The 26,243-nt window shown below is 40.9% G+C and overlaps 5 protein-coding genes across 9 annotated transcripts; 3 read left to right on the top strand and 2 right to left on the bottom strand.

Moving 5' to 3' along the window:
* Window positions 1-6,460: 6,460 nt before the first annotated feature.
* slc60a1b (solute carrier family 60 member 1b) lies at window positions 6,461-9,482 on the top strand. The gene is made up of 10 exons (XM_076166493.1): window positions 6,461-6,690; window positions 6,798-6,996; window positions 7,221-7,460; window positions 7,578-7,737; window positions 7,871-7,986; window positions 8,107-8,280; window positions 8,382-8,529; window positions 8,609-8,679; window positions 8,763-8,883; window positions 8,986-9,482. The coding sequence occupies exons 1-10, from the start codon at window positions 6,461-6,463 to the stop codon at window positions 9,078-9,080; spliced, it is 1,554 nt and encodes a 517-aa protein (XP_076022608.1). The 3' UTR covers window positions 9,081-9,482.
* Window positions 9,483-9,718: 236 nt separating this feature from the next.
* LOC143013051 (acidic mammalian chitinase-like) lies at window positions 9,719-12,815 on the bottom strand. Its single transcript, XM_076166494.1, has 11 exons — window positions 12,791-12,815; window positions 12,634-12,663; window positions 12,272-12,473; window positions 12,077-12,133; window positions 11,828-11,993; window positions 11,518-11,642; window positions 11,231-11,354; window positions 10,965-11,150; window positions 10,642-10,761; window positions 10,192-10,333; window positions 9,719-10,109 (listed from the first exon to the last, which is right to left on the bottom strand). The coding sequence occupies exons 1-11, from the start codon at window positions 12,813-12,815 to the stop codon at window positions 9,835-9,837; spliced, it is 1,452 nt and encodes a 483-aa protein (XP_076022609.1). The 3' UTR covers window positions 9,719-9,834.
* Window positions 12,816-15,038: 2,223 nt separating this feature from the next.
* On the top strand, window positions 15,039-16,795 carry LOC143013055 (CMRF35-like molecule 1). Its single transcript, XM_076166505.1, has 3 exons — window positions 15,039-15,564; window positions 15,796-15,847; window positions 15,961-16,795. The coding sequence occupies exons 1-3, from the start codon at window positions 15,183-15,185 to the stop codon at window positions 16,097-16,099; spliced, it is 573 nt and encodes a 190-aa protein (XP_076022620.1). The 5' UTR covers window positions 15,039-15,182; the 3' UTR covers window positions 16,100-16,795.
* A 631-nt stretch (window positions 16,796-17,426) lies between these two features.
* LOC143013054 (cell division control protein 42 homolog) lies at window positions 17,427-22,610 on the top strand. Of its 2 annotated transcripts, none has more exons than XM_076166502.1 (6): window positions 17,427-17,514; window positions 17,917-18,034; window positions 18,137-18,209; window positions 18,316-18,425; window positions 20,090-20,287; window positions 21,157-22,610. In XM_076166502.1, the coding sequence occupies exons 2-6, from the start codon at window positions 17,930-17,932 to the stop codon at window positions 21,244-21,246; spliced, it is 576 nt and encodes a 191-aa protein (XP_076022617.1). In that variant the 5' UTR covers window positions 17,427-17,514; window positions 17,917-17,929; the 3' UTR covers window positions 21,247-22,610. The 2 variants fall into 2 exon arrangements, with proteins under 2 accessions (XP_076022617.1, XP_076022618.1); XM_076166503.1 differs by lacking the exon at window positions 21,157-22,610 and adding an exon at window positions 20,473-21,057.
* A 511-nt stretch (window positions 22,611-23,121) lies between these two features.
* Window positions 23,122-26,160, bottom strand: LOC143013053 (F-box only protein 6-like). Of its 4 annotated transcripts, none has more exons than XM_076166498.1 (6): window positions 25,511-26,160; window positions 24,626-24,890; window positions 24,395-24,509; window positions 24,194-24,289; window positions 23,903-24,038; window positions 23,122-23,816 (listed from the first exon to the last, which is right to left on the bottom strand). In XM_076166498.1, exons 1-6 carry the CDS (start codon window positions 25,658-25,660, stop codon window positions 23,682-23,684), a joined length of 897 nt encoding a protein of 298 aa, XP_076022613.1. In that variant the 5' UTR covers window positions 25,661-26,160; the 3' UTR covers window positions 23,122-23,681. The 4 variants fall into 4 exon arrangements, with proteins under 4 accessions (XP_076022613.1, XP_076022614.1, XP_076022615.1 ...); XM_076166499.1 differs by having other exon boundaries at window positions 24,626-24,887; XM_076166500.1 differs by having other exon boundaries at window positions 25,520-26,160.
* Window positions 26,161-26,243: the final 83 nt, after the last annotated feature.

The raw sequence follows: 26,243 nt of genomic DNA, 5'->3' as shown, positions 1-26,243 counted from the left end.
GTAGCTGTCAGACTTGATGAAAAGAAACATCTTGTTTTTTTTCACAAACATAACATTATTTTGAAAGTAATGGTGATGTGCTTTTAGTGGCGGATGCAAATATATATGTGCCATAAATCTGCCACTTACCTCCGTCTCCCTCTCCTGCATCCCTCGCTGGAACGAGTATGGCATCCCCTCTGCCTAATACTGTATAGAGAGACAATGGGTAGTGGGGGGGAGGAGTTACTATGAAAGCAGGAGGGAGAGCGAGCGGTGAGATGGATGGAGTAAAAGCAGAATGAAAACTGTGAGAGAGAGAGAGGGGGGTGAGGGAGAAAAGGGGGCTCTGGGAGATCACTGCCTCACAATACAGTCAAACCACAAATCTGGCAAAACGTTACTTGAATGGCAATTCTAGGATCACACCCCCCCACCCTCCACAGACACACACACACACACACATACCCGTATGCAATGTCAGAGAGAAAACGGCAACCAAAAAATTCCTGTTCACGTGGGAAATGTAAGGAAAAACAAGAGAGCGGGAGAGAATGGCTCCTGATTTTAAACAAGTCCCTTTCTCTGTCTTTCTTTGAATGAGTTCTTAAGATTCCAAGTTGGCAGAGTGCCCATGGGTCTTGGATAGAGCGGATAAAAGAGGGCGTGAGGTAGGGGGGCTCTCTATTGTGTTTGTTCCCTTCCTTTCAGACCTGGCACTCTAGTTCATCCAGCCAGTTTCTAAATATTTCAGTTAGTTATTCCTAGCTTGGAGAATCTAACATCCAATTTTCATCACTTTTACTGGTATTGAAACATTTTACATCCAGACGGTGACACTAAGTTTGTTTTGTCATCCTGTACAAATAGACAGTGTGGGTGTATGGTCTGTAACAGAAACCCAGGATCAACACCCACCCAGAAAATGAACAAAAAGGCAGAGCTTCCAAGTCTGGGAGATCCTGGTGTCCACAGAGTCTTTGTTTGCTGTCTCCTTTTCTTCTTTCTTTGTCCACCAACAGTCCATCACTAGTAGAGCTAAGAAGGCTGTTTGCCTTGGATGAAGACAGCAGGTGCTGTTGCCCCTCTGTGTGTAGCTTTCTCCCCCTCCGTCCGTTTCCTCTACTATTACGCCCTCCTCCCCCCGTCTCCTCTGAGCTTTCTATGGCCAGTGGATAGGGAGAATCAGCTTCTGTATAATGAAGCTGAAGAAACACAAGCGGGGTAAAAAAAAAAAAAGATGCAGTTTGTTGAAGATTTAATGAAACGATGTCAGGTCATCCTGAGCTGCGTGACACAGAGGGAAGGTGATGGTGTGAAGGGGGTGCAGGATTCACGCAAGTGTATCTCTGTCACTCAGCTCTGTGCTCTCGCTGCTGCATCAGTGCTGTAAGAAAGGCCCTGTTTTCACTCTCGGTCTGCACCCCAACCCCACCCCATCCCCTCCTCCCTCCCTCACAAACCCCTATCCTACCCTCTCTCTCTCTCTCTCCCTCTCTTCCTCTCACTTTCCCTCAAATAGACACACAGGCTTGCTTCATTACTATTCACCAGGTTTCACTAAGACACGCATCACTGCTCTGTTCTCTACAACTGTGCCGGGAGAGGCGGGGAGAGAGGAGGACAGCGAGAGGGAGAAGAAGGAAAGCAGAAGACATGATAGAAAAGAATAAATCACCACTGTGTTATCTCTACCCGGATGTGTGTACAAACATACGGTATATTACTATACAGCTGTATGCATGAGTAGGTCTGTCTGTGGCTTCTACAGACAGTACTAAAAGAAACAAAGCCGGTTCGGTCCTCATACAGAAATCTATTATCCCCCACAGGGTTTGAATTCACTACTTGCCTTTTATTAAGTTCACTGTGGTTGTAAACCGCACTGCCATCTTTAAATTATCATCTGTAGACAGAACATTTCATTCATAAAATTGGGCACAATGCTAAGTTACTATTCCTGGGTTGCATCAGCCTCAGCCTTCTATAGTCTCTACAACACTCAGATGCATCTGTGTCAGTGCATCAGTGTGCTTCCAATCCTTTGTCTTCCAATTTGTTGCTGTATATCAAATGGGTGACAGTGATGTCTAAAATTACTGGAAAGCGTAAAAGGAGAGAAGACTATTCTGTAATGGCAGTCTTAAAATGAGATCTTGATGTGGCTAATAGGCTGAGCCAGCTTGCACAGATCATAACATCTGTAATAGCTGCCAGGCAGTTTTCCCACTAGGCGATGCTGTTTGAATCCATACGCATTAGCAGAATACGATTTTATGAACATTTTCAAACAGGTGAGATGTATCAGCATAATGACTAACACTCTATTCCGACATAGAGACAATTCACTTTAATTACACCTACATGTCCTGAGGAGCAAGCTAAATATGTAACAGACATTACTCAGACTTTGGCTTACAGAGTACTGCATGGCTCACTTACTGTTTTTTGTTTGTTTTTTTGATCATCAATATAGGTATGCTCAGGATTCCATTTTAGAAATTAAAAACATCTGTTGATAGTTTATCAAGGGCAAACAGGAAGCTGAACTGGATGTGAAACATTTGTGTTTTTACAGTAACATATAGGATGTGATATATTATAAACATAGTGTGCTAGACTGGAACAGTATCTAAGGAATAAAACATTTCCATCTGGAAATGTTTTATTCAAGGGGATGTCAGTTTGTAGGTGATATATGATTTAATGTCAAATGTTATGTTCTTATTGTCTTTGAGGTTAGATTATAAAACTCCACAAACATTTTGTCACTTATTTAAATTTTTCATAAGTGTTCCAAATTCATTTGTAGCCCTGAAGATACTGAACAATAACATGGATTTTTATACTGTTCCACTGCAAGATGACTTTACAATAATCTGGAATTTTACGATGTTGTCAGACAGTCATAATGGCAAAGGTCATGATATGATGGCACAAGATAAAACAAATAAAGCAACATAAAATAAACTGGCCACTAATAAACAGATTACAAGGACAATAATAGAGAATAATGAGGCAATAAAACATGGATGGACAGATATTACAGCTCCCCCATTCACATGAATTACAGAGCGAGGAGTCATATTCAGAGGAGCAGCAAGGCCCGGTTGATTTCAAATGCCTGTTCAATGAAAAGCGTTTTAATGTCTCGGTTGTTTGGGGCTTTGTATCAGGTTAACCCAGTAGACTACTAATCATAACACATTCAAAATGATACAAGCGTACAAGAAGAGAATTTTTAAAGACATGAAAACATCCCCCCTGCCTTTTATCCTACTGTCCTTCCAGCTTATTATTATTATGGTTATTGTTGTTGTTGTATCATAAAATGTGGATGAGGTGTAAGTCAGTTTTAAAGACCGCATTAATCTTAGTAACGCATCCTCTCATAATAGTTTTATAGCATGCGGCTTCCTTTTGTTGTCTAATCATAAAGTGCTCCCAGCCTTAACCCAGTATTTGATATTATAGGTGGAGTCATGTAAAAACTGGTTCAGTGTTTGGTATAAAAGGAGGAGTGGGCACTGCAGGGCTTTTCTGACTGTGGCCACTGGGGCTGAAGAGAGAACTCAGGATAAGTCACAGATACATTTCCTGTGTCATGTCATTATAGCTAATCATCTTCATTTTCTTAATACATACTGAATCATACTTACCTCAATACTGTACCTGCCTGCTTGACAAGATAAGCGATTCCATCCAGCTCATAAACAGTGAAATCCTTATTTTGTTCACTCGCCTGCCATTAAATATACACAACCACAGATTTGTGACGACATATATGAGCTTATCATCATATATTCTACAACTGCAAGTGCCTTATGCTGCAGGTGTCTGAGGAGACTGAGACAAGTACATAGTAGAAGAAGAGGGAGGGCAGAGAGAAGAAAGCAAAGCTTTCAGATTGTGATTCCTATCACACTAACCTGACACTGTCTCAGACCGCTGAGTGAGACTCGGCTAAATGTCAGCCTATGGAGATGAGACAGAGTGGGCCAACACAGCTCTGGGTCACTTTTTCCCCCAGTTACTGATGTCTTTGTTATTCACGTGGCTGCAATCACCACACCAGGGGTAAACAGACTTAAACACATACAGTGGTGTGTGTGTGTGTGTGTGTGTGTGTGTGTGTGTGTGTGTTTGTGTGTTGTGTGTGTGTGTGTGTGTGTGTGTGTGTGTGTGTGTGTGTGTGTGTGTGTGTGTGTGTGTGTGTGTGTGTGTGTGTGTGTGTGTGTGTGTGTGTGTTGGCTGACAGTCATGAACAGAAACAGAAAATGAACAGTCAGGTCAAGCAAAGGTGAAGTTTTAGATGAGAATTTAATGAAGCACTGGCTACTGATTTGTAATGGTTTGTAAAGTACTATTAGTATTATTGTGAGGGCATGAGGTTGGAGCTCAAAGAGATGTCAAGCATTTACACAGAGATGCAGACTAGACCTAAAGTAACCTTGAGGAATTCCAAAAGTAAAAGGTTCAGGGGTAGAAGAAAGGTTCCTAAAATGCACTGAGAAAGTTACAATGTGCAATTAGTATTCTGTGATCATCAGGGTCGAAAATGATGGTAATAAACAGCTTTTATTAAACTTTGAGAATGGTCTAAAATTTTAAAGCGCTGTACAGGTTCAGATGTATTGTGATTTACCACATGAGTGATTCTATGTCTATGGTAGAGCTGATAGTACCTTGTACCAAGGATGAATGCAGCACTGTAACACCATCTAGTGTCTGAAATTAGAAGAGAACACATGTAAATGATATTGCAGATGAAATGGAACCCTTCTGCATTGTTGTTTGAGAGTTAGATTAATATATAATTTTAATATATAGTTTTTGAATGTCTCTCAGTGAAAGTTAATAAAAAACTGAAACAAGACATACTGGTTTGGAAGTTGATGTGTGAGTTACATTTGTATTTTTATAATGTGATCTAGAATGTGATCTAGAAAATCTATGTATATGCAATGTCAACAATAAGAGCCTTTTGAAAGAGAAAGAGAGAAGAGAGGAAATGTGTTTTACTTTAACCAGGTTGATTTTTAACACCCAGTACCCGCCTCTGAGATTATGTTGGTTGACAATTACCTGAAGAAGTCACCTTATGTTGTTCTGTCCCAAGAGGAGGAAGTATGGGGGATGATGGATGTTAATGAATGCCTTTTGTGTAAACACATATATGTCTCAGGTTTTACATCCTGACATCCAGTCATCACCTGGCAGGAGAAAGGTGATTCTCCTTGCCAAAGGGCAATGTGTCATATTGTGTAATAGTAACAAATGCAGTGAAGCAAGGGAACAAGATTTGGGTTAATCAGTCAACTAACAAAAAATTGCATCCTACAACTGTATAAAGAAACACACGGGAGGCAGTAGCAGTAGCTCAGTGGGTAGAAGTGGTGTAGTGGTAACCGGAGGGTTGCCGGTTCGAGCCCTTGCTGAGGTGCCCCTGAGCAAGGCACCGAACCCTCAATTGCTCCCCCCTCTGCGAAGGGTGGTTATGTAATGTAAGTTGCTTAAGATAAAAGTGTTTGAATTTCTTTGTCTTTTTGTTGTTTTTAGGCTTAACCGGAAGCCCATGTTTGGCCACAAGCAGTGAAGCATCTTTTCTCATGCAATCATTAAAAGGATTATGTATTAGCCTCTTTTCTTTTTAAGAATTTGCCCATTGACATTCAAGAAAAGAGACTGAATACCTCACAAGTCCCCAAAAGCAGCAATAGCTGTTGAATGAAAAGCAAATTAGTACCATTAGTAGTAGTCAATTCATTACAGCTTCATTTACCGCTGAAGGGCATTTGTGTGACAGCTCAAGGCCTCACACACCTTTGACAAGTACTTAAAACATCATAGAGAACCATGTTTGTCAAGTGATATGACACATCAACAACTCATTATCATAAAATATTCATATCTTAGTTGTAGTCGTGACTGAGAATATTAGTTTCCTACCCATTTAGAATCTTGCTTTGTATTTTGACACATTCTATGTATTCATCATACCACCTGCTCATTTGTCCGCCTAACAGGGTTGTCCAGAGAACATGGAAAACATGTCCATATGGAGCATATGTGTCATCGCTCATTGATACAATTTTCCATTGATAGGGTTAAAAGTCATACAACATATGAATTAACTCTTTCAGGAAACATTTCAACAGAGATTCCTTTTGGACTGCCAATCATTGACACAATTCAAATAGGCATATTATGCTTAGAGGGATCACACTTCACACATTAACTCGAGGGCTTCCTTTGCTGTTAAGCAATCAAAAGAGGAGGGAACTAACCTCAAAAAGCTTTAAAAGAAACCAAGATTGAAGCTTGTTTTATCAGGAAAAGCATCTGCCTACAAAGCAAATATTGGCAGAGCGGCCACAATAAATTAATATCCATAGTTGTGAAAATCGTTGCCAAACTGTTTCACTGAGCTGCATCTTTTCTTTATTGTCCTTTAAAAATACATCTGCAGGAACGGTACAAGATGTTCGTGGATGATCGCATCCTCGTTCTGTTCAAAAGGAATGCTCACCACACCTTGACCTACTGGAGCGTTTTCTTCAGTTTTGGACTCTGCATTGCATTTCTTGGACCTACAATTTTGGACTTGCAATGTCAAACAAAGTCGACACTCAGTCAGATCACCTGGGTGTTTTTCTCCCAGCAATTCTGCTTGTTGATTGGCAGCTCCGTTGGTGGTGTCTTCAAGAGAACGTAAGACGCTGATTTGTTTGTTCTATTCATAAACTAAACACTTCTGCGATTTTCAGTCCAGTATCTATTCAACCTCACTAAGACTGCTTTTTGTCTCTTCCTTCAAGGTTGTTGAGTGCTCTGTCTGCCTTATTTGTCTCTGCTCTCATCATTTCTATAATATTTGCCATGATTCCTCTGTGTGAAAATGTTCTGGTGCTGGCCATTGCAATGGCTGTGTCTGGTTTGGCAATGGGTATAATTGACACCATTGCTAACATACAACTGGTGACCATCTACCAGAAGGACTCTGCTGTTTTCCTACAGGTGACCACAACACCTGCACTGACACAACATCATTCACATTCAATAAATGACTGATAGCAGCCTAATAATCCAATCTGTGATCCAGAACACACTAGGAGAATGAAATCAGTATTATCCCACAATTATAGACTATTCATCTAATGGCGTGGTATTCTTTTTGAAGAAAATGCACATAATATTTTAAATTTGCTCTGACTCTGGCTTTTATCTTGCACATTTTGCAGGCTCTCCATTTCTTCATTGGGTTTGGAGCCCTAGTGAGCCCGCTTATTGCCGATCCTTTTCTCTCAGAGACAGGCTGTGGGAATCACACTGGGAATGGCACTGAGGTCATGCATCATTTCAGGCACATGCACTTTCACAGTCGGATACAGGACAATGTAAATCAAAGCCACCTGCTCCATGAAACCTGGAAGGAGGACTCCATAGTGCATTACGCTTTCTACATCATGGCACTTATCAACGTAAGGCACTGAATACACACAGATGAAGGAGAATAGTTACTTTGTGCATGATTTCTCATTCTACTACTTCACTGAATGGTCAAAAATGACTTAATAAGTTCATTTGTACACCCTTAGCTGCCTGTGCCCATTGCAGTCTTTTTCCTGATGTATCGGGAAAAGCTGTTACCGTGTTTCCAAAGCAGCAACCGTCTTCTGGACAAAGATGAGCTTGCAATGGAGAACCAGCAGGGGGCAGAGGGCACTGACACAGAGCAGAAAGAACAGGAGGCTGGAGGTAAAGATAGTGGGTTTTCAAACCAGTTTAGGAGGATTGATGCACACTATCCTTATATTATAGACTGCTTGGAATATATATAATCCTCTGCGTACCTCTTCATGTTTTCTAATCAGTCATTTCTCTGGTACAGGTCATGGGAATATCTTTGCTTGCTGTCAGAATGATAACCTGCGCGGGCTGCCAGTGTCCTTCTTTATGATTCATGTCCTTGGTGGATTGGTGCTGTTCATGACTGATGGCATTGTGGTGAGTGAGGGGTGCAGATAATATATGATGCACGTTTCATTTGTTATGTATTGATACAAATATGTCTTAGATAGAGCACAGAAGGCAGAACATACGAGCAGCCCTGCTTCTTTTTTTCAGGGTGCCTATGCAGGTTTTGTGTACACCTACGCTGTGGAACCACCCATGCTGTTACCCAATAAGACAGCAGGTTACTTGGCTAGTATTTTTTGGGCAGCGATCACCGCTGGACGCCTAATGTCCATTCCGCTTTCATACCGTTTCAAGCCTGTGAGGCTGCTCCTGTTCAACCTGGTAAAGCCAATAAAACATTTGGAGTGCCCGTACATTGAGGAATATGTACTGTCAATCACTGATAGAGTTCCTAATTGTGTTTCTCTGCTTCATTCCTACAGGCAGGCGCCATTGTTACCGTGTTGTTGCTTCTTATTTTCTACACCAGCAGCACCTTTCTGTTTGCAGGCACCTGTTTATGTGGGTTGTTCCTTAGCAGCATTTTCCCCTGTATGCTTGCCTACACTGAAGACATCCTCGATTACCAGGGTACAGCCAGATGGGTTACCGCACCATAATCATGACACAGTAATCAAGGGAAGACTAAATACTCCATTTCCCTTTGCAGGTTGCGCAACCTCGGTCCTGGTAACCAGTGCGGGCATGGGAGAGATGGTCATGCAGGTTTTGGTTGGCTCTGTAAGTCTGATGCGTGTATCTTCACTTTTATAGAAATGAAGGAGGCATCGGTACAAATGTTAATATTGCTGTTTCATACTCAGATAATCCAGACTGAGGGCAGCTACAGCTTCCTGCTTTGTGGAGTGATCATGGCCTGCATGGGTTTTATCCTCTTCATTTGTCTCTTATTGTTCCATCGCTTGCACCGAAACTACCTCACAGGTACACTGTTAACCAGCACACAAATAGTATACTATAGTTTTAATGTCATATTCATCGTCCTCTACCCGCTCTCCCCACCCCCTCTCCCTCCACTTTTAACAGGAACACAGAGCAAAACAGCCATGACAGAGGAACCAGCTGCAGAGCAGAATGGAACCGTCAAAACAGAGGAGAAAGAGCAGAAAGACAGCAGCTGAGAGACGCCGTGTGTTACCCAGCACTGTGTTTTTACTGCCATTGCAGAAGATTGAAAAGTATTGCAAGTATTTTTCATTGCTTTTAAACACAATACATCACAAATTAGTAAGTAGTACTACAAATGTTGTTTAAGTTCTAAGTCTGTTGTGCTGGGGATGACATGCGAACATCGGCAATATTTGCAAAGTATATCTGCTACTGTTAAAGCGGATACTTCACAATTGTGTTGTGTTTTGTAAATCAACATTAATGTTTATGAAACAGTTGATTGGGGTTCTGTTTTATATTACAATTCAGGAATTGTAATTATGTCAGCGGTATGCCACTGGAAATATTCTTGTGGTATATCGTTGGTTTTATTGGTTGCTTTAGTTTTATCTGATGTTGAATGATTTCTTTCCCCTGCTGCTTTTAATTGTAATCTTTTTCTCATAAAATGTGAAACTTTAATGTGTTATCCTGTATCTTTTGGGATTGAAATATTCATATTTTATGTTGTGTTTATTAAAACACTTACACCAATGTAGTGGATGAATTTTTGATGGAGTTTTTGAGTGTTTTTTAAGTCACAACAAATGTTCAACAATTCAAATGTTTATTTAATTTGCTTTCTGATTAATTTCTCAAGAGGACAGCCTCAAGTTTTACACTGTTAAGCATCCCGTTCAGTTTGAAGGACTTTGTACTCAGTGTAGTAATCATACAGAAACTGTAAAACAGAGGCATCCAACCAGTCAATGTGTAACTTCAGCTTTAAGACCAGTTACAACACAAGCAGGCAGAGCTAAAGACCAGACCAGCTGCACAGTGCTCAAAGTAGGCCTGTCCATGACTGCAGTTGTAGAACTGGTTCTTGTTTTTGGGGTTTGAGTACATGCCGTCAGCCTTTCCGGCACAGAACCCACTATCCATGCCACTGGTGCCAGAGCTTCCACCAGAGGAGCCGCCACCACTGGATCCTCCCCCAGAGCTTCCAGCTGTGGTTATTCCCGCAATCGGAGGCAAAGGAGTAGCAGGAGGAGCACAGGCTGAAAAAGTGACCAAAAAAACGTATATTAACTGATTCATTTGTGATGTTTTCCTGAGAACACAATGAAGAAATGATCTTACATGATTGTCCCAGATTGAGGCTTTTTTTGAGGACATTAATGAGGGGGTATTTCCCCTGGTTACAGAAAGTGCCCATGTAGTCGTCCAAATCAAGGGTCCACACCATGGCTCCTCCAAAGTTACTCTTTACCAGCCAGTCAGCCTATAGACAGCGAGAAGCATTTAACTCAGGTTAGAAACACAGCAACACTTAAAAACAGCTTGACACAAGACTGATAACTGATAACTGCAGCATGTTCTGCACAAACAGAAAAATGGTAATAGAATACAAACTTTCCACTACATTTGCTGCTGTCACATTACTTCTTGTGGCGGAGGTACCATCACATTGCAGAACACCTCTCTTGACAGGTTATGATGACACTCTAGGCTCAGTCACAGCTCAGTGAAACCGAGCATATTTCCTCACAAAATAGCAAAATAATTCAATATTCAGTACAGGTTTGTTACCTTGATCTGGAAGCTCTTGATATTGTCATAGCCCACCCACTGGTTCCCCTTGTAAGCATATGGTACATCCTGGGCCTGATTCCAAACCTCAGTTGCTCCATCTTTCAAAAAGCCACATATCTGCAATGTCACAATAACACAGTGTAAAAAATAGCAAACAAACCCACTCATTTCCTCATCTAGAGACTGTTTCACTGTCAGCAACACTTTGCACCAATTCATATGAAATTTCATCAAACCAAAGGAGATTTAGCCAAGACTGAACCACAAAATGGAGTTAAGCCTGTTTGTTTTTACTTCATCTTGACAGTAAAGAAGTGTACCTCAAAGTAAGCCAGTTCTCCAGCCTCTTGTGTGTACTTTCCCGGGGTTCCAGCACCAGCAATAGATGCTCCGACACCATGGTCAGCAGGGTTCCTGAGGGTAAATGTGTTGCCATATGTAGGGAAACCCACAATCAGCTTCTCAGCTGGGGCTCCCTGGCTCTTCCAGTAGTTCATAGCATAATCCTGTAAAAAGTGTCTTGTTAATATACAAGGCCAGCTATGGCTGTTTGCATAATGTCCAAGAGGGGCTTCTTTGAACTCACCACATTGAAGTAGATGAAACCACCTTGGTCCTCAGGGCCTCTGAACAGGGGGCTGCACTCTCCTGTCATGGGGTCCCAAGAGCCATGGAAGTCATATGTCATGACGTTGATCATATCCAGGGACCTGGGTATGCAAAAGCAAAAGGTTATTACTTAAACTTAAACATGTAACAGGCTTAGAGGAATAGGAGGAAACATCACAGTTGTTTTATCCAACAATTTGCCATTATGTAGTCAAAATGATAAGGTGGGACACACTGAACACCAATACTGATTCACATGCTTACTGGCCAAGCTGGGGAATCTGATAAGCAGAATCAATTGTGTCCTTTCCAGCCGACACAGCAGCAGACATCAGAAGACGAGCCTTGTTGCTCTGCTTGGCCTCGTTCTCAAAGGCAGTTCTCATCTCCTGTTGAATGTCAGTAGATATAAAATATTTAGTATTGACTGAACTTCAGCATTGATAATCCACAATCTGCGGTCAGTTTAAGATGTTTTGCTTTTATCTTTATCTTCTTTTTTCTTATCTTCTCACAAGCTAGATGCAGGAAAATGATGATTTAGGCTTCACTGAAAGAACACTGACTAACCAACCTGCAGGAAAACAGAGTAGTACTGCTTATCTTCTGGGGGGCCTCCTCTGTTGGCAGGATACTCCCAGTCGATGTCAAGTCCATCAAATTCATACATCCTCAGGAATGTGATGACTGAGTTAATGAAGGTCTGACGGTTGGCAGGGCTGGATACCATTTGAGAAAAGCTAATGTGGGAGCAAACATGTATTATAAAGCAGATCTCCATTGCTATTGTTTCAAGTGTGCAGATAGCTGTCGAGTATCTTACCCTGCAGAGCCAAAGTTCCATCCGCCTACAGACAGAAGAGTCTTAAGGTTGCCATTCCTGTGAATGAATCAGACAGCATACATGACTTCTCCATTATTGACAGAGGTTTTTTGTCTTTTGTAAATGCAAATAAATTTCATATATGGGAACATTCAAGAAAATTAAGAGAATAAAACTGGATTTTCTGTGTCTCACGTGTTCTTCAGGGCATTAAACTGGCTGTAAAGCTCCACATCATTCCACTCATAAGTGGCCAGCTTGTTGTTCTTGATGGTGGCAAAGGCATACAGAAGATGGGTACAAAGGCATGGGTCGATGTCATTGGGCATGTAAATGGTCGGTGGTGGTCTGTACTGCGCCCAGTTGGTGAAGTAGCATGACAGTATAAAGGATGAGCCTTTGGTTTAAGATTCACATACAAAAGAAAGCTATTCAAGTGATCATTCAGTGCATAGACTGTGTGATTGAATTTCTGACCCAAAAACATACATACATTCTGTCTCAAAATGATCATTTATCCCTTTGTCCCATATTGATAACCGTCATCATTTACTTACCAAGCTGTGCATTCAGCAGCAAGGCCAGTGCTTGAAAATGAGAACACACATTGTTATCCAGTACCAAGAATAAATGATTGCCAATGATGAAATGCTGTAATATGTATCATAATATTGAAAGCAATTATCCGCAGACCATTTATAGCAGTTGACTTACCTGTCACAAACAGTACTTTACCCATGATTGCCTTGTACAAAGAGTTCTCCCACAAAATGCACTCACTTTTATACACTCCCAGTTGGATTCATACCACAAATGCGGCAATTGCCAAAGGGTGTTTATTTGCAAAAGATTGTTTTCATAAAAGATTATCAAATGTGATTACTTATCACAGTTTCTTGTATATTCTCCACAGGCAGGCATTGCTAGATTTACCTCTTTCTCCTTGAGTGAAGGACTAATTTATAAATAATCAACCAAAGCAGACTCAAACAGGCATTCTGCTGGAAGTCTGCAAAGATTTATATGTATAAAAACTACGGAAAGAGATGTTTGTTTAAAAAAGTAAATGTAGTTTGTGGTTTGGGATTTGGATACAGTGATTTCTGAAATTATGCCATAGAGTATTTTTTGTTTTTGTTAAATGGTCATGACACCAGTTATCTAATTACTCATATAAGAGGGGTCATTTGTAAATGTTTATATCATACATACATACAAAAAAACATAAATAAAGCCACACATTTATGCCAGAGACCAGCCACAACCAAATATAATGCATATGTGTGTTTGGAATTTGAGTAAAATGCATTAATTCTATGATATCTTATCAAATATCCCATTTATGTCATGCAGAAAATATACGTGTGGGTCTCTGCAAAGCGGTGATCTAAAATATTACAAGCGGACACAGATAAGCAGCCTAAATTGGCTGTGCTGCAGTAGCTAGATTGCTGATATGAGACGATAAATATGTTTGACAGTCTAATCATGATTAAAAAGGAGGATTGTAATATGTCATAAAGAGGGATTTGCATTATAATCAAAAGCTTTCACAGGGTGAGTGGAAAACTTATCTAATCATTTTCCTTCCATTATGGTGTAGCTGTTTTTATCTTACAAAGTGTATGTAATATTTAAAGAAAGATCTGCTGGTGTCAGCAGAAAATACTTTTCTTGGCGGAGCTCAAGCCTGAAAGCAGAAGTAATGCAGTGCACGTCCTAAGCAACTATATCTGCTTTGTGTTTGTTTAAGTTGAAAAGAAGTCAAGCAAATGTCAAACCTACGTCAGCCTCACTGAGGGTATTTTTTCATGGTCACTGAATTTGCTTAGTTCAGTGTGAAAAGATCAGTCAAACCATTTCATAATGAGAGAACCTTCACTTCCCTTAAGCTACAAATCAGAACCCAGAGACTAATCTGTCACAAATATTTTATTCACTACCATCAGAGCTGCTGACATTATGGCCGGAAAAAAAAAGAAATCCTGAGTATTCAAAAAGAAAAAGGTTAAATATTATGTCTCCGGCTGAAAGAACTGAATTTGAAATATGCCCCACTGTTCTACTAAACTGAGAATCTATTTATAAATGAGCCATTAGAAGGAAAAATACTTAAGACATTTTAAAGTCTCCACATAACATCTCATAATAACATGAAAATCTTTAGAATTGCACGTTCAAAACTTCAAGGTCCTGTGGATGAAATTACAAGGATCCAAGTCTATGGACACTGGATTGCATAATCTTTTATGATAATATGCCTAAGAGTTCATTACTAAGCAATTAAAAATGTACTTTCTTAAAAAAAATGCAATGAATCGAATTAGAGGACAGAGTTTGAGAAATTCTGAGACAAATTTCATGGATGTAAAACATTGTCACAGCAAAAACAAAAGATATTTTGCAAATTATACTTTCAAAGCATTATAGGACTGTGCTATATAGTTGATCAGCTGAGAGAAAAGAAGAGAGTTAGTTACACAGAGCAATTAATAATCTTACATACATATTATAATGGGAAAAAGCCAGAACAAAATAGAGAAGAGAGTGAATGTGAAGCAATAGAAGCGCTGTGCTGTGAAAAAAAATACTGCAAACTAAGCAACATTCTTATTTGAAATTCTCCATTTCTAAATCTCTCTTGTTCCTTCTTCTTTCGATTTAAAATTTCAGTATGAACAGTGTTAAACATATGATGACCTCTGACAGTGCAGCCTTTAGTGCCACCTGCTGTAATTTAGGAAGGTGGAAACACAAAGTGCAGTATTCCCCCAGGATGGCTTGATACACGGTGAGAGAACAGGTATCTCACCTTAATTGATTCTTGCTTACAGACACCCACACACACAGACACATACGTCAGAATCATTGCCCACTCACATATTTTGCAAGTATTACCAGATTGACAAACACGTCACTGAAGAAAAAAGAGGAAGCCACACTTACTATTGGCACAGTTAGCTTCTGCTTCACATTGTTCTCCCCTCATTCTCAGGGGCCCCAGGGATTTTGTTGGCTTCCTTCATGGTAATGACAGCTTTTTAATAGCTCTCTAGTGGCAAAGTGATTTGGAAGGACTACTTGACTGAGTTGACTATAGGCTGAAATGTTTTGGCATTTTGCCGCTCCCGTTATCTGTCTCATCTGGTTAATGGAGCATTCAGTAGACTCGGCTTTCAGACTGTCAGCTCCACAAGTGGTTACAGCAGAAGAAGGGGGATCTGTGACGGTACCCTGTCAGTATGGCTCGCGGTATGAGGATTACACAAAGTACTGGTGCAAGGGAGACGTGTACGAGCTGTGTGAAATAATAGTGAAAACTCCCAAGCCAAGGCCACCAAGCAGAAGTTCCATTGTTGATGATGCGGGGTTCTTCAATGTGACCATGACTTCACTCAACAAAAGCGACGAGGGCAACTATTGGTGTGTCATCGCGAGAATAGGGAGGAACGTGTACACTAGAGTCACAGTCCAGGTCAAGCGCACAGGTACATACTTTCTTTGTTTGAGAATATTTACCAAAATGTTATGCAAAACTCTGACAGAATAAAGCATAAGACAAAAGGACAAAGGCTGTTTTTAAGGATTTTGCAGGATGGTAGGGTTTGACTGATATTCTGTGTAGATGATTGCATGGTTAATGCAGGGGAGGAGACAAGGTCAAGGGGGTTTAAGATGCCAGGTCTTCATTGTACTGCAACATGTTCTTTGTTTTGCAGTGGTAACAACCCCGACCCATGCAACAGTTACACCGGGACAAGATGAAATAACGTGAGCAGCAAGAATTCATAGAGACTAACAGTGAATACATTTGGATACGTAAGCTTTCAATCCACCACCTGCTATATCCAGTTTATTTATTTGTTTCTGTTTATTTTACCCAGATGGTGGGCGGTTCTGCGTTGGATCCTTTTCATTTTAATGTTGTGTTGTTTGGGTGCAACACACATTATTGTATGGCGGATAAATGCTCTGCAGAAAATAGGACAGAAACAAAAGTCTGATCAAAACGTCAATATCTGATACAAATCTCAAACAATTATGGGGGAATATTTGACATATAAGTCCACCTCCAAATCTATTGCAGCCTAAATATTAAGCATAATGGGAATGAGTCTACTAATGTGTAGAATATGTGAAGATGTGAATCCTTTAGTTAGATTAGAGTCTTCATTTATTTCTGAGGTTATTTAAACTAACCCTCCAGTAACTATAAAAGCTAAATTACATGCATTTCCTGGAGACTATCATCCATTAAATACTAGGATAAAGACAATTTGATTCTTGTTCGAGCAGATTGTATTCCTACGCTAATGGCTGCGGCTGCAATAACCGTGTTTTTAATCTCTGAAAGAAACGTATTCCCATTGGAATTTGTAAACTGATGTATCACAACATAGTTCACATTACACTGCTTGATAACATTTACATCTTGCTACTGTATGCTGCAACCATGTTGAGTGTCAAATATGTGGATTCTTTTTCATACTTTTGTACTATTTCCATTGTAAATAAACTGAATTAAAAGCAAACTAAAGGAAAAGGGGAACAGATCCCTCAATTTCTAAAACTATATTGTATTTTCCTTGATATGTGTGAACATCTAGATTGGGTGGGAAAGCTCGGGGACTGGGATCTAGTAATATCTTTGCTGTACATCCTTGCTTTTTGTCTTACGGTGTTTGATTGTATGCAGAAATGCAATAAAAAGATTGAAAAACAAAAACACAAGAAAATAATGTATGTTAAATATACAATTGTGTCAATCAGTTATGGGAAGCACACAGGTGTAGCTTGGTATAAATCCATTGCTAAATAAAGCAGAAAACTACATTTCACTTCTTTGAAGCACCAAACTAAGTGTCCAGAATACTTCGTTAGATCAGTGACATTCAAATCTTTAATTCATTTATTCTGAAACTTAAGTCCAGACTAGAAGCAAAGTAACTCCAGTCCATAGTGTGTGATTTGAGGTGAGGGGAGGAAACGAGGTAGGAAGTGGGGAAGGAAACTAGCCTGGCTTGAGTAGGTGACATCACCGTTTCTTCTGCCCTAACACCCGTAAAGATAGAACTACAGAACCATGGTAAAACCTATAGTCACCTTCAAAGTAAAAGCATCATATGTTTCTCTTGGGGAGAAGAGGCATTGCGGTCTATACACAAAACAACTCGTATAGATATATGATATGAATTGCAGATTTGAAGTACGCAATTATTTCTCTTTGACGCAGATTGAATTTTTTGAATCGTTTTGTCCCGTTGTTAGTCTATCTTGTACCAGTAATGACGGTACGTGTTTTATTTTGGTAGCATATGGATGTTGTATTCTGTGTGACTTGACATTTTTGGAGGCGGTCTGGACGTGCTACTGCTCTTCTCTGTAGCAAGTTGCTGCTGCCAACGCCCGGCCAAGCACGCATCGCATACCGGATACTGGTAAGTTACACACGTAGCCGCCTCATGACATCTTTATTTGCGTTAAGTTTACAGCTACAGTTTCGAATATTGCCTTTTGGTTCGTCTTTCTATCTGAGAAGCAGGCACAGAAACTAAACAAAGGCCAGTTGACAGGCTACCCTACATCCTGCTACACGGCGAGCTAACCCTACCGGTAACGCTGGCTAGGAATGCTAACCGTAGCTTACTGATGGGTGTGTTCGTCTTCATCCCAAATCTGTTTGTATTTGTTAAAGGGCATGGAACAACACGCGCTTATCCCTCTGCTTAGCTGAAGCTGCCCGTGGCTTATAACGTGGCTACATTTGTGACTCATGCATTCCAGGACGTAATGTTTATACATCTACCAAAATGCTAACGAGCTAACGTCTCTCCCACCAGCTAAGGCACAGAGATGCAGACCATCAAATGTGTTGTGGTCGGTGATGGAGCCGTGGGAAAGACCTGCCTGTTGATTTCATACACCACCAACAAATTCCCCTCTGAATATGTCCCCACAGTAAGTAACAATCTTTAATGTTTCTCCATTATTGTAGTTAAACCCCCCCCCCCCGCCCAAAGTAAGCAGTAACTCAGTGTTCTCCCTGTTCTCTCCACTCAGGTGTTTGATAACTATGCAGTAACTGTAATGATTGGGGGTGAACCATACACCCTTGGATTGTTTGATACAGCAGGTAAACCTTTCGTCATTTTTGATTCTATTGTTTGTGATCTGTCTTAATGATTGAAGCTAATCTGTGTGTGTGTGTTGTGTGTTGTGTGCGCGCGTTCTCTCCACAGGTCAGGAGGATTACGACAGGTTACGACCACTAAGCTACCCACAGACAGACGTGTTCTTAGTCTGTTTCTCAGTCGTCTCACCCTCCTCGTTTGAGAATGTTAAAGAAAAGGTGAGTGGGCAAACACGCGTGTCAAATGAGCGACAAATTAGCGATAACAGCAGCAGCAACAACAAATTGACGTAGACAATCTTTTCTGTAGCTACCAAGCTTAGAACCAATCGTCTTAATATAAACTAGTAAACATAAATTTAATATAAGGTGAGTTCAAAAGGTAAATTACAGCATCCGCATCTGTTTTCTGTGTTTTTTGTCTTGTTTTGTTCATCCAAACTTCTTCTATTACATAATTTGTCGTCGTCTGCAGATTTTCACACTGCCACCTCCATTTTCCCGAGGAATGTCAGTTGTCTGCCACTATTAATGTAAAATCCTGGAAAGAGATGCATTTGAAAGTGATTTAGCTGTGGAATGGTAAACAATGAGAACGGTGTGGGAAATGTTTGTGTATGCTTCACTGGGAAATTGCGCAGCGAAAAAATTGTGGCATTTTGTAGAATTTAAAATTTGGATAATTGAACCAATCGATTTCCCGACTATTGGATTGCCGCAGCCCTAGAATGGGTGGCTTCATATAGAATAGAATAGCTTTTATTGTCATTGTACATGATAATACAACAAAATGCATATGACATGTCCCATGCCTCACATGACATCATAGCTGAAGATGACCATAGCTCAAGATGCCCAATATGTCCCAATATGTCCCAATATTGCAATTGACTTTTGGGGTACTAACTTGTCTAATGTTTGATTTTGTTGAGTTCACTTATGGCCCTTACAAAGAAGCTGTTCTTCAGTCTGGTGGTTCAGTGATCTGTATCGCCTTCCAGAGGGTAACAGACGGAACAGGGAGTTACAAGGGTGGGATGCATCTTTCAGGATGGTGTTGGCCCTGCGGAGACAACCAGTCTTAAAAATGTCCTCCAGAGAGGGCAGGGGAAGGCCAATTATTTTTCCTGCTGTTTTAACATTCCTTTTGAGTTTTTGCCGATCTCCCTCAGTGCAGTTTGCATACCAAGCTGTCAGACAGTATGTTAGGACGCTTTCTATACAGCATTGGTAGAAGGCTCTGAGCAGCTCTGCAGACAGGTGGTTCTTCTTCAGTGTGCGGAGGAAATAGAGTCGCTGCTGCGCCTTTTTGACAAGGGCCGAGGTGTTCACAGTCCAATTGAGGTCTTCACTAATGTAAGTCCCCAGGAACTTGAAGCAGCGAACCCTCTCCACCTGTGGTCCTCATGGTGTCTCCTGAAGGCAATGATTAGTTCTTTTGTCTTTTTAATGTTGAGTGTGAGGTTGTTGTCCATGCACCAGTCTGCCAGCTTGTCTATTTCCTCACGGTAGTGGGTTTCATTGTTGTTTGAAATGAGTCCCACCACTGTTGTGTCGTCGGCAAATTTGATTATTGTGTTAGTTGGTTGTGTCGAAATACAGTCAAAGGTGTAGAGTGAATACAGCATTGGACTGAGGACACAGCCCTGCGGTGCCCCAGTGCTGGTGGTAAGACTGGGAGAGAGCTGTGAACCAAATTTGACTGTCTGTGTGCGGTTGGAAAGAAAGTCTTTAATCCACATACAGAGGGAGCTATCGAAACCAAGGCCAAGCAGTTTGTTGACCAGCCTGCTGGGAATGATGGTATTAAATATAAAGCACTAACAAACAACACAAACACTGATCCTTTCCCTTGGTTGTTGTTGTTGCTTTTCCTCTGCCAGTGGGTTCCTGAAATAACACACCACTGTCCGAAGACCCCGTTCCTGCTGGTGGGCACTCAGATTGACCTGCGAGACGACCCCTCCACTGTGGAGAAGCTCGCCAAGAACAAACAGAAGCCAATCACCCCCGAGACGGCAGAAAAGCTGGCTCGGGACCTCAAAGCAGTCAAATACGTGGAGTGCTCAGCCCTAACACAGGTAAGAGCCACAGCTTTCGCCACCGTGTGTGTTTGTGTGACAGGCACGCGGTTCAACGGCAGATTCCTTACCAGTGTGAATTGCTTGGCTTTGTCTTTTACTAACAGCGTTTGGCTCTTAATTCCATCTAACTCTGTGTCGTGTGCCTTTCTCTTTCTCTCTCCCCCCTTTTCTTCTTTCTGTAGCGGGGACTGAAGAACGTATTTGATGAGGCTATCCTAGCCGCTTTAGAGCCCCCCGAAACTCAGAGAAAGAGAAAGTGCTGTTTGTTCTGATGTCCTCTCGAGTCTCGCTTTGCCTCTCGATCGTCTGTTGCTTATCCTCTGCAAACTAAAGTCCTTTTCTCACTTAAATAACCATGAATCTCTTTTAAACTCTAAACTTTCCATCTGCTCATGTGTGCTTTATTTTCAAACTTGGCCTAATCACAATTACCCATACTGCCTTGCTGCCTGTATAACAAGGGTGCCAAACCTTTTTCTTCCCTGCATTCAGCACCTCGCGTGCTCGTCCATGTATAGCTCAACCTAACAAGTTTGTTTTTGTTTTTTAACTTTTACATTCCTGTCATCATGTCAGTATTGAACTCTTTGGTATAAATCGTACCCCTATAAAGGATTTACGCTAAGTGCTGTCTCCAACAGTGATAATGAAATGTTTTTGTACCGCAGCATCTAAATTTTCCATCAGCTTTTTGTCTTCACTCCCGACAACTTGATCATGAGGGGAATCTTGTAAAATGTCATTTGAATAAATTTTGATTGCCCAGCTCTACTTCTTCTTCTTCTACTACTCTTCTTCAACAACGTCTGTGCTTTGCATTTTGTTGATTTTTATTTTGAACATATATATATATTTTGTTTCCACAGAAAGGATTAAAGAATGTGTTTGATGAGGCAATACTGGCCGCCCTGGAGCCTCCCGAACCTAAGAAAAGACGTAAATGCGTACTGCTCTAAGTCTGCTCCCAGCCCCTACACACACACACACACACACACACACACCACGTACCATATCTAGGTTAACAGTACTGTAAAGCTCTTTACCGTAGCTGCTAAAGGAACATTCCGGCACGTGTTGAGATACCATGAAGTATTTGCCTGCTGTCTGACTCTTACTACCTGCATATTCCATGATTTGAATATGACTAAAGATTCGATGATGACTTATTGCGGTTTTGGATGAATAAAAAACCGACACAATGGGTTAACGTTAGATAAACATAAACACTGGATGCTTAAAATATACCATCGACTGTAGCTGACGTTTAATCTGCAGATGTATTGGGCTTACAGTTACAGCTAATTTTGAGTATAAAAACATGTAATAGTATTGTCTTGCAGCCACTGTTAGTCCCTCAGCTTTTTGGATATTGTGTTTTTCCATTAGTGAGGCACAAACGTTATAATGAAGGATAAGTTTCATGCTAAAGTCTAGTCATAAGTTTTCTGTTTCTCAAGTTTCTTTATATTTATATTGTTTATTATTGTCTTTTTGAGACGGCCGGTGTTCTCATCATTCACTGGTGGTCTCTCTACCACAAGACATTTCAGGAGTTCTCACTCAAATGTTCAGCACCAAACCATAAACGTATTTTCTTCTTCTTTAATGCTACTCACACATTTTCTCTAATTTCTCCAAATTTACTTTACTTAAATGTTCATTGTTAACCTTGCCTTCAAGCTCCAAATGTATGGAATATGACTGAGGCTATGCCCCATCTCAGTTATTTTGTCAAAACGTGGGAAATTGATATTTATCATGTTACAAAATGTACTTTGATTTATAAAGGAACTCAATGGGAACCAGTCTTTAAAATCCAGTAATGGAATGAAAGTATTTACATCATTTAGGCACAAATATGATGTAGTGTTTGATAGTTAAGGGGTAATAAGATCACTGAGATGTCTCCCAAATGCTTATTGGCACAAGTCCTCTTAGTTGGGATCCTTGGAAGTTATTCGGCATCATCATACATAGACTGAGAAGTTAAACTCAATTGAAAAGTGAACTGTTCTCAACACAGACTCAGTGGAAATGATCAAAGACAGAACTGTTCTTTTACTACCCCCATGCCTGGCTGGTGGGTTTAAATTAGAGCTCTAATTACAGTGAGAAGTACTCATAACTTCAACTAACTGGATGATTAAAACATGAAGTGCATTAAGATTCAGACAAGAAATATAATTCACTGAAAATTCCTTTGCAATAGAGAAAATGTTATCTTTGACTTTAAACAAAAAAATCTATTTGACATGAAAATTGTACTGTATCTCACTTGTGATATGACATCACAATAAACCAGTATTATCAATAAACTAACTCCAATGTGTCAATTATGTGTTGTTGACTCACTTGATGGTAACATACTTACTGTACATTGTTATGAACAGATACACAACTGATTTACATAACAGCATACATTGTACCCCTAAGTGCTGCTTGAGCAGTAATGAAATGTTTTTGTACCGCAGCATCTTAATTTTCTTTGCTCCTGACAACTTGATCAACAGCATGCATCACAACTGAAAAGCACTAGCAGTCACGCCATGATGCACACAAGCACACACACAGGTGCACACTCATGCCGTCATCTCGCATTTGAAATGGTCTACAGTGGCTCCGAAGTGTATGGCCACACCATCGGACACACCCTTGCATCAGTCAACCCAGGCGAGCAGAGCGCACCCTGAGAGAAAAGCGACAACCTGGCAGTGTGACGGGACAACGGCATCCTGCGGCTGTAGAAGGCACAGGATTTGCCCTCACCAAGCTGTGACACTGGTGAATGTGCAACCCTGTTAGAGTGAATTTATCACATAGACTCATGCAGATAGGATCATCAGTTTATTACAGCGCCGGTTCACTCCGTGCCACTACATGCATAGCAGAAGACAATGACAATTCTTATAGGATTGTACCAGATCTTTATAGCCATCCCAGAACCTAACATCTACTCCGGTGTACCTCAACCCCCTGCTTCTCCATCCTTCATCAGTTTAACATCTCCTAGACTTATTGACACCACAGATAAGAACTCACGAGACATACATGTCGCAAAGAGAGAAAGGTGAAAATAGATAGATAGATAAAATGAGTTCATCCTTATCATTTAAACACCTCTCAACCCTAATGCACTTCACAGACATTCCACATGTGTAACCATCTTCAACTTTTCCTGTCAACACCATAAAAAACACTAACAACCCCCAAATACTGAAAACTACAATCGAAATGTCATCGTATTTAAAGAAAATAACCAACACATTCATTTCAGACAAAATATGGCCAGACATAATACGTAGAAGACCGGAGATGTACACTTTCATGTACAGGCAGGAAGAAACAATTACACGAATCCTAAAAAGCAAAAAGCTATGTGTCCCCATATGGACTATGGACATATCTCAACTTGGCTGTCAGTCACCCGGATTCCATACCATCCTGCCCAGAACAGTGTGTCCTTGCCTCCGTGGATAAAATGGACGTATCGCACTCCTGGTCCATAATTACTGAAAACATGGGTCACCTAAAAAAATAAAAAAATAAATAAAATCAAGTCTAGTTTCTCAACTCCATCATACTCATTAAACAGACTTCATGCTGTGACAATACCTGATGCCATTTCATATCAATCCACTGTTGAAAAGAAACAGTTTCTGGGGCAAATGCCTTGATGCACTTCTTTCTCTGATCCAGCAACTCCACACGGATATGATATTCAGAGCCAAAACTCGATAGTGGTGCATACCTAGGATAACACAGACACAAGCATAATGAAACACACTTGAATGTTTGGTAAATGTACAAACATGATTGATGATTAAATCAGGCTGAGTTTACCTTTAAGTCAGGCATTACTAATCAGACCGGCTGCATGGAGTGATTTGTGCATATTCTTCTTACCAATCAGATATTTTGATGTCTGGCTGGAACTGATCCAAAAATGAACGGGTATAACCCTCCTTCACCAAATCAATCAGCTGCGACTTTGTGCACATACTATAGGCAAGAAAGAAATATTCATATATATCAGGCACTTATTCACATGTTTATTATGAATGTACAATGTAAGCGTCATGTGTTGTTCAGCTCCTGAATACTCACTGGAAAGAGGTTGCGAAGATATTCTTGACTGCCTCGTTTGGATGTGGCAGTTTAATATCCTCTACTCTCCATTTATCACCACCATTCTCCACAATTTTCCATTCCCTCAAACCTCCTACAAGAACAAGGACACGAGTTGTGAGTTATGAATCATTCTTTGTATCTACATGAGGAGAATAATGGCCTTCATACCACCACATGTTCAACTCAAGTCCCTCTGAAGCCTCTTACCTTCTGCTCTGGGGTTCTTCAACAGATTCCTTCTCTTCTTGCAGAGGAAGTAAAACAATCTCCAGTCTTCAGGTGTTTTGGAACTATCTCGGAGGTGATAGCCTTCTCTTCTACATCTCTCTCTCCACAGGGCTTCACTGTCAACCATTTCCTTCCATTCACGGCACACTAACCGGCCACGATTCACTACTTGTTCGGCAGGAAGATTCAGGAAGATCTCCTCCACAACCTCCCGAGGAAGGAGAGGGATTTCACCGGCGAACTGCTTTAGAAACACACACACACACACACACACACACACACACACACACACACAGAGACACACATACGATAAGGCTCAGTTGACCCTCAGAGTATCCGTCACTGTATATTGTGTAAAGTAGTAGTAGTAGTACATTTCAGCAATGTTCCCATATTTCCTCTCAAAACTCAATTCATTTTTCAAAGCATAAAGTCAACACGTGGAAAGGATCTTATGAAAACTCCAAATTCATGAATACTGAAAACAGCTTCATTTCCTTTAAGCTATCATGTTTCTACCAAGTATGTGGACGTGCGCATGGACCAAGAAAGTGGACTGGCAGCTGGTGAGTTGCCAGTTTGCCTCCAGGGCACTGCCGAGGTGCCCGTGAGCAAGGCACCAACCCCCCCCCCCCCCCCCACAAAAATGTAAATGACACAACCCATGAACAATGTTTCTGCTTAGTTTGGAGTTGCCGACCCTCCCATAACATTTTGCCCCTCTTCACCCTCACCTAACCCGGCCATCATCCCTAAGCTGCTCCTCCTGTTCCTGACAACTGTGACATCATCATTCCCACTACTATGATTTGCCAATACAAATAAAGCGCGCGCGCAAACACAAAAACACACACACACACACACCATGGATACCTGCATGAGAGGGCAGGGTGTTGTCGCTTCCCCTCCGTTCTTCCGTGACTCCGCGTCTCTCGTCGCTTCTCTCTCCGGGCTTGAACTTAAAGTTGTGTTTGAGGCAGAGCTGTGTCTTGCGCCCATGGTTCTCTTCCTCATGGCACTGACACAGACGCTGACTTTACCGTTATTTACTGCCGTAACTCCACCCGATAGACACGGTTTGAATGTGTAAGTCTAACTTTCCTATTAGACATAGGTGCCGGAATCTGCTATCTATGAAACATCATACGCGCCATTTCCTTCAATTTTATTTTTAGATTTGACTTATCATGCGCACTTCCTTGAAATGACACTGGAACAGATTCACGCCTGTTGTGAATCGTCACACACACGGGCGGGCTAACTCCGCTTCCTACTTAAAGGAATAGTTGACACCGCCCAATCGGTCGCCTTCTGAATTTATGTACAAGCGATTTTTGTTGGGATAAAACGTGATTATACGGAAGGGCCCGTTTAAAGAAACACACGAAACGAATTATGTTTCGATCACAAATTATCGGGGTTTAGAAAAGAATAAATTGAAAGAAGGGGGCCTTCACTCTTCCAGGTCATGTAGCTAAAATCATAAATCAAAGCAAATATATATCCAAACTCCATAGTCCACCTGAGAACGTACTGTGGACTAAACAAAGGATAAGACAACGTAATCAGTCACATTTGGATCAATGGTACAAAAGGA

The sequence above is a fragment of the Genypterus blacodes genome, unplaced genomic scaffold (genome assembly GCF_046128005.1).
Source record: "Genypterus blacodes isolate CSIRO-AG114 ecotype Tasmania unplaced genomic scaffold, CSIRO-AGI_Gbla_v1 ptg000156l_1, whole genome shotgun sequence".
Taxonomy (NCBI): domain Eukaryota; kingdom Metazoa; phylum Chordata; class Actinopteri; order Ophidiiformes; family Ophidiidae; genus Genypterus; species Genypterus blacodes.
The sequence above is the reverse complement of the archived record's forward strand: the minus strand, read 5'-3'. Positions and strand labels throughout refer to the sequence as shown.

Coding starts and splice junctions, on each gene's coding strand:
- slc60a1b (XM_076166493.1), top strand. CDS start 6,461: ATGTTCGTGGATGATCGCATCCTCGTTCTGTTCAAAAGGAATGCTCAC. Junction 6,997..7,220: donor ACTCTGCTGTTTTCCTACAG/GTGACCACAACA, acceptor CACATTTTGCAG/GCTCTCCATTTCTTCATTGG. Junction 8,884..8,985: donor GCACCGAAACTACCTCACAG/GTACACTGTTAA, acceptor CACTTTTAACAG/GAACACAGAGCAAAACAGCC.
- LOC143013051 (XM_076166494.1), bottom strand. CDS start 12,815: ATGGGTAAAGTACTGTTTGTGACAG. Junction 11,151..11,230: donor GTTTCATCTACTTCAATGTG/GTGAGTTCAAAG, acceptor CACTTTTTACAG/GATTATGCTATGAACTACTG. Junction 10,762..10,964: donor GAGAACTGGCTTACTTTGAG/GTACACTTCTTT, acceptor GTGACATTGCAG/ATATGTGGCTTTTTGAAAGA.
- LOC143013055 (XM_076166505.1), top strand. CDS start 15,183: ATGTTTTGGCATTTTGCCGCTCCCGTTATCTGTCTCATCTGGTTAATG. Junction 15,565..15,795: donor AGTCCAGGTCAAGCGCACAG/GTACATACTTTC, acceptor TTTGTTTTGCAG/TGGTAACAACCCCGACCCAT. Junction 15,848..15,960: donor CCGGGACAAGATGAAATAAC/GTGAGCAGCAAG, acceptor TATTTTACCCAG/ATGGTGGGCGGTTCTGCGTT.
- LOC143013054 (XM_076166502.1), top strand. CDS start 17,930: ATGCAGACCATCAAATGTGTTGTGGTCGGTGATGGAGCCGTGGGAAAG. Junction 18,035..18,136: donor CCTCTGAATATGTCCCCACA/GTAAGTAACAAT, acceptor CTCTCCACTCAG/GTGTTTGATAACTATGCAGT. Junction 20,288..21,156: donor AGTGCTCAGCCCTAACACAG/GTAAGAGCCACA, acceptor TTGTTTCCACAG/AAAGGATTAAAGAATGTGTT.
- LOC143013053 (XM_076166498.1), bottom strand. CDS start 25,660: ATGAGGAAGAGAACCATGGGCGCAAGACACAGCTCTGCCTCAAACACA. Junction 24,290..24,394: donor ATCTTCGCAACCTCTTTCCA/GTGAGTATTCAG, acceptor TCTTGCCTATAG/TATGTGCACAAAGTCGCAGC. Junction 24,039..24,193: donor GACATCAAAATATCTGATTG/GTAAGAAGAATA, acceptor GTGTTATCCTAG/GTATGCACCACTATCGAGTT.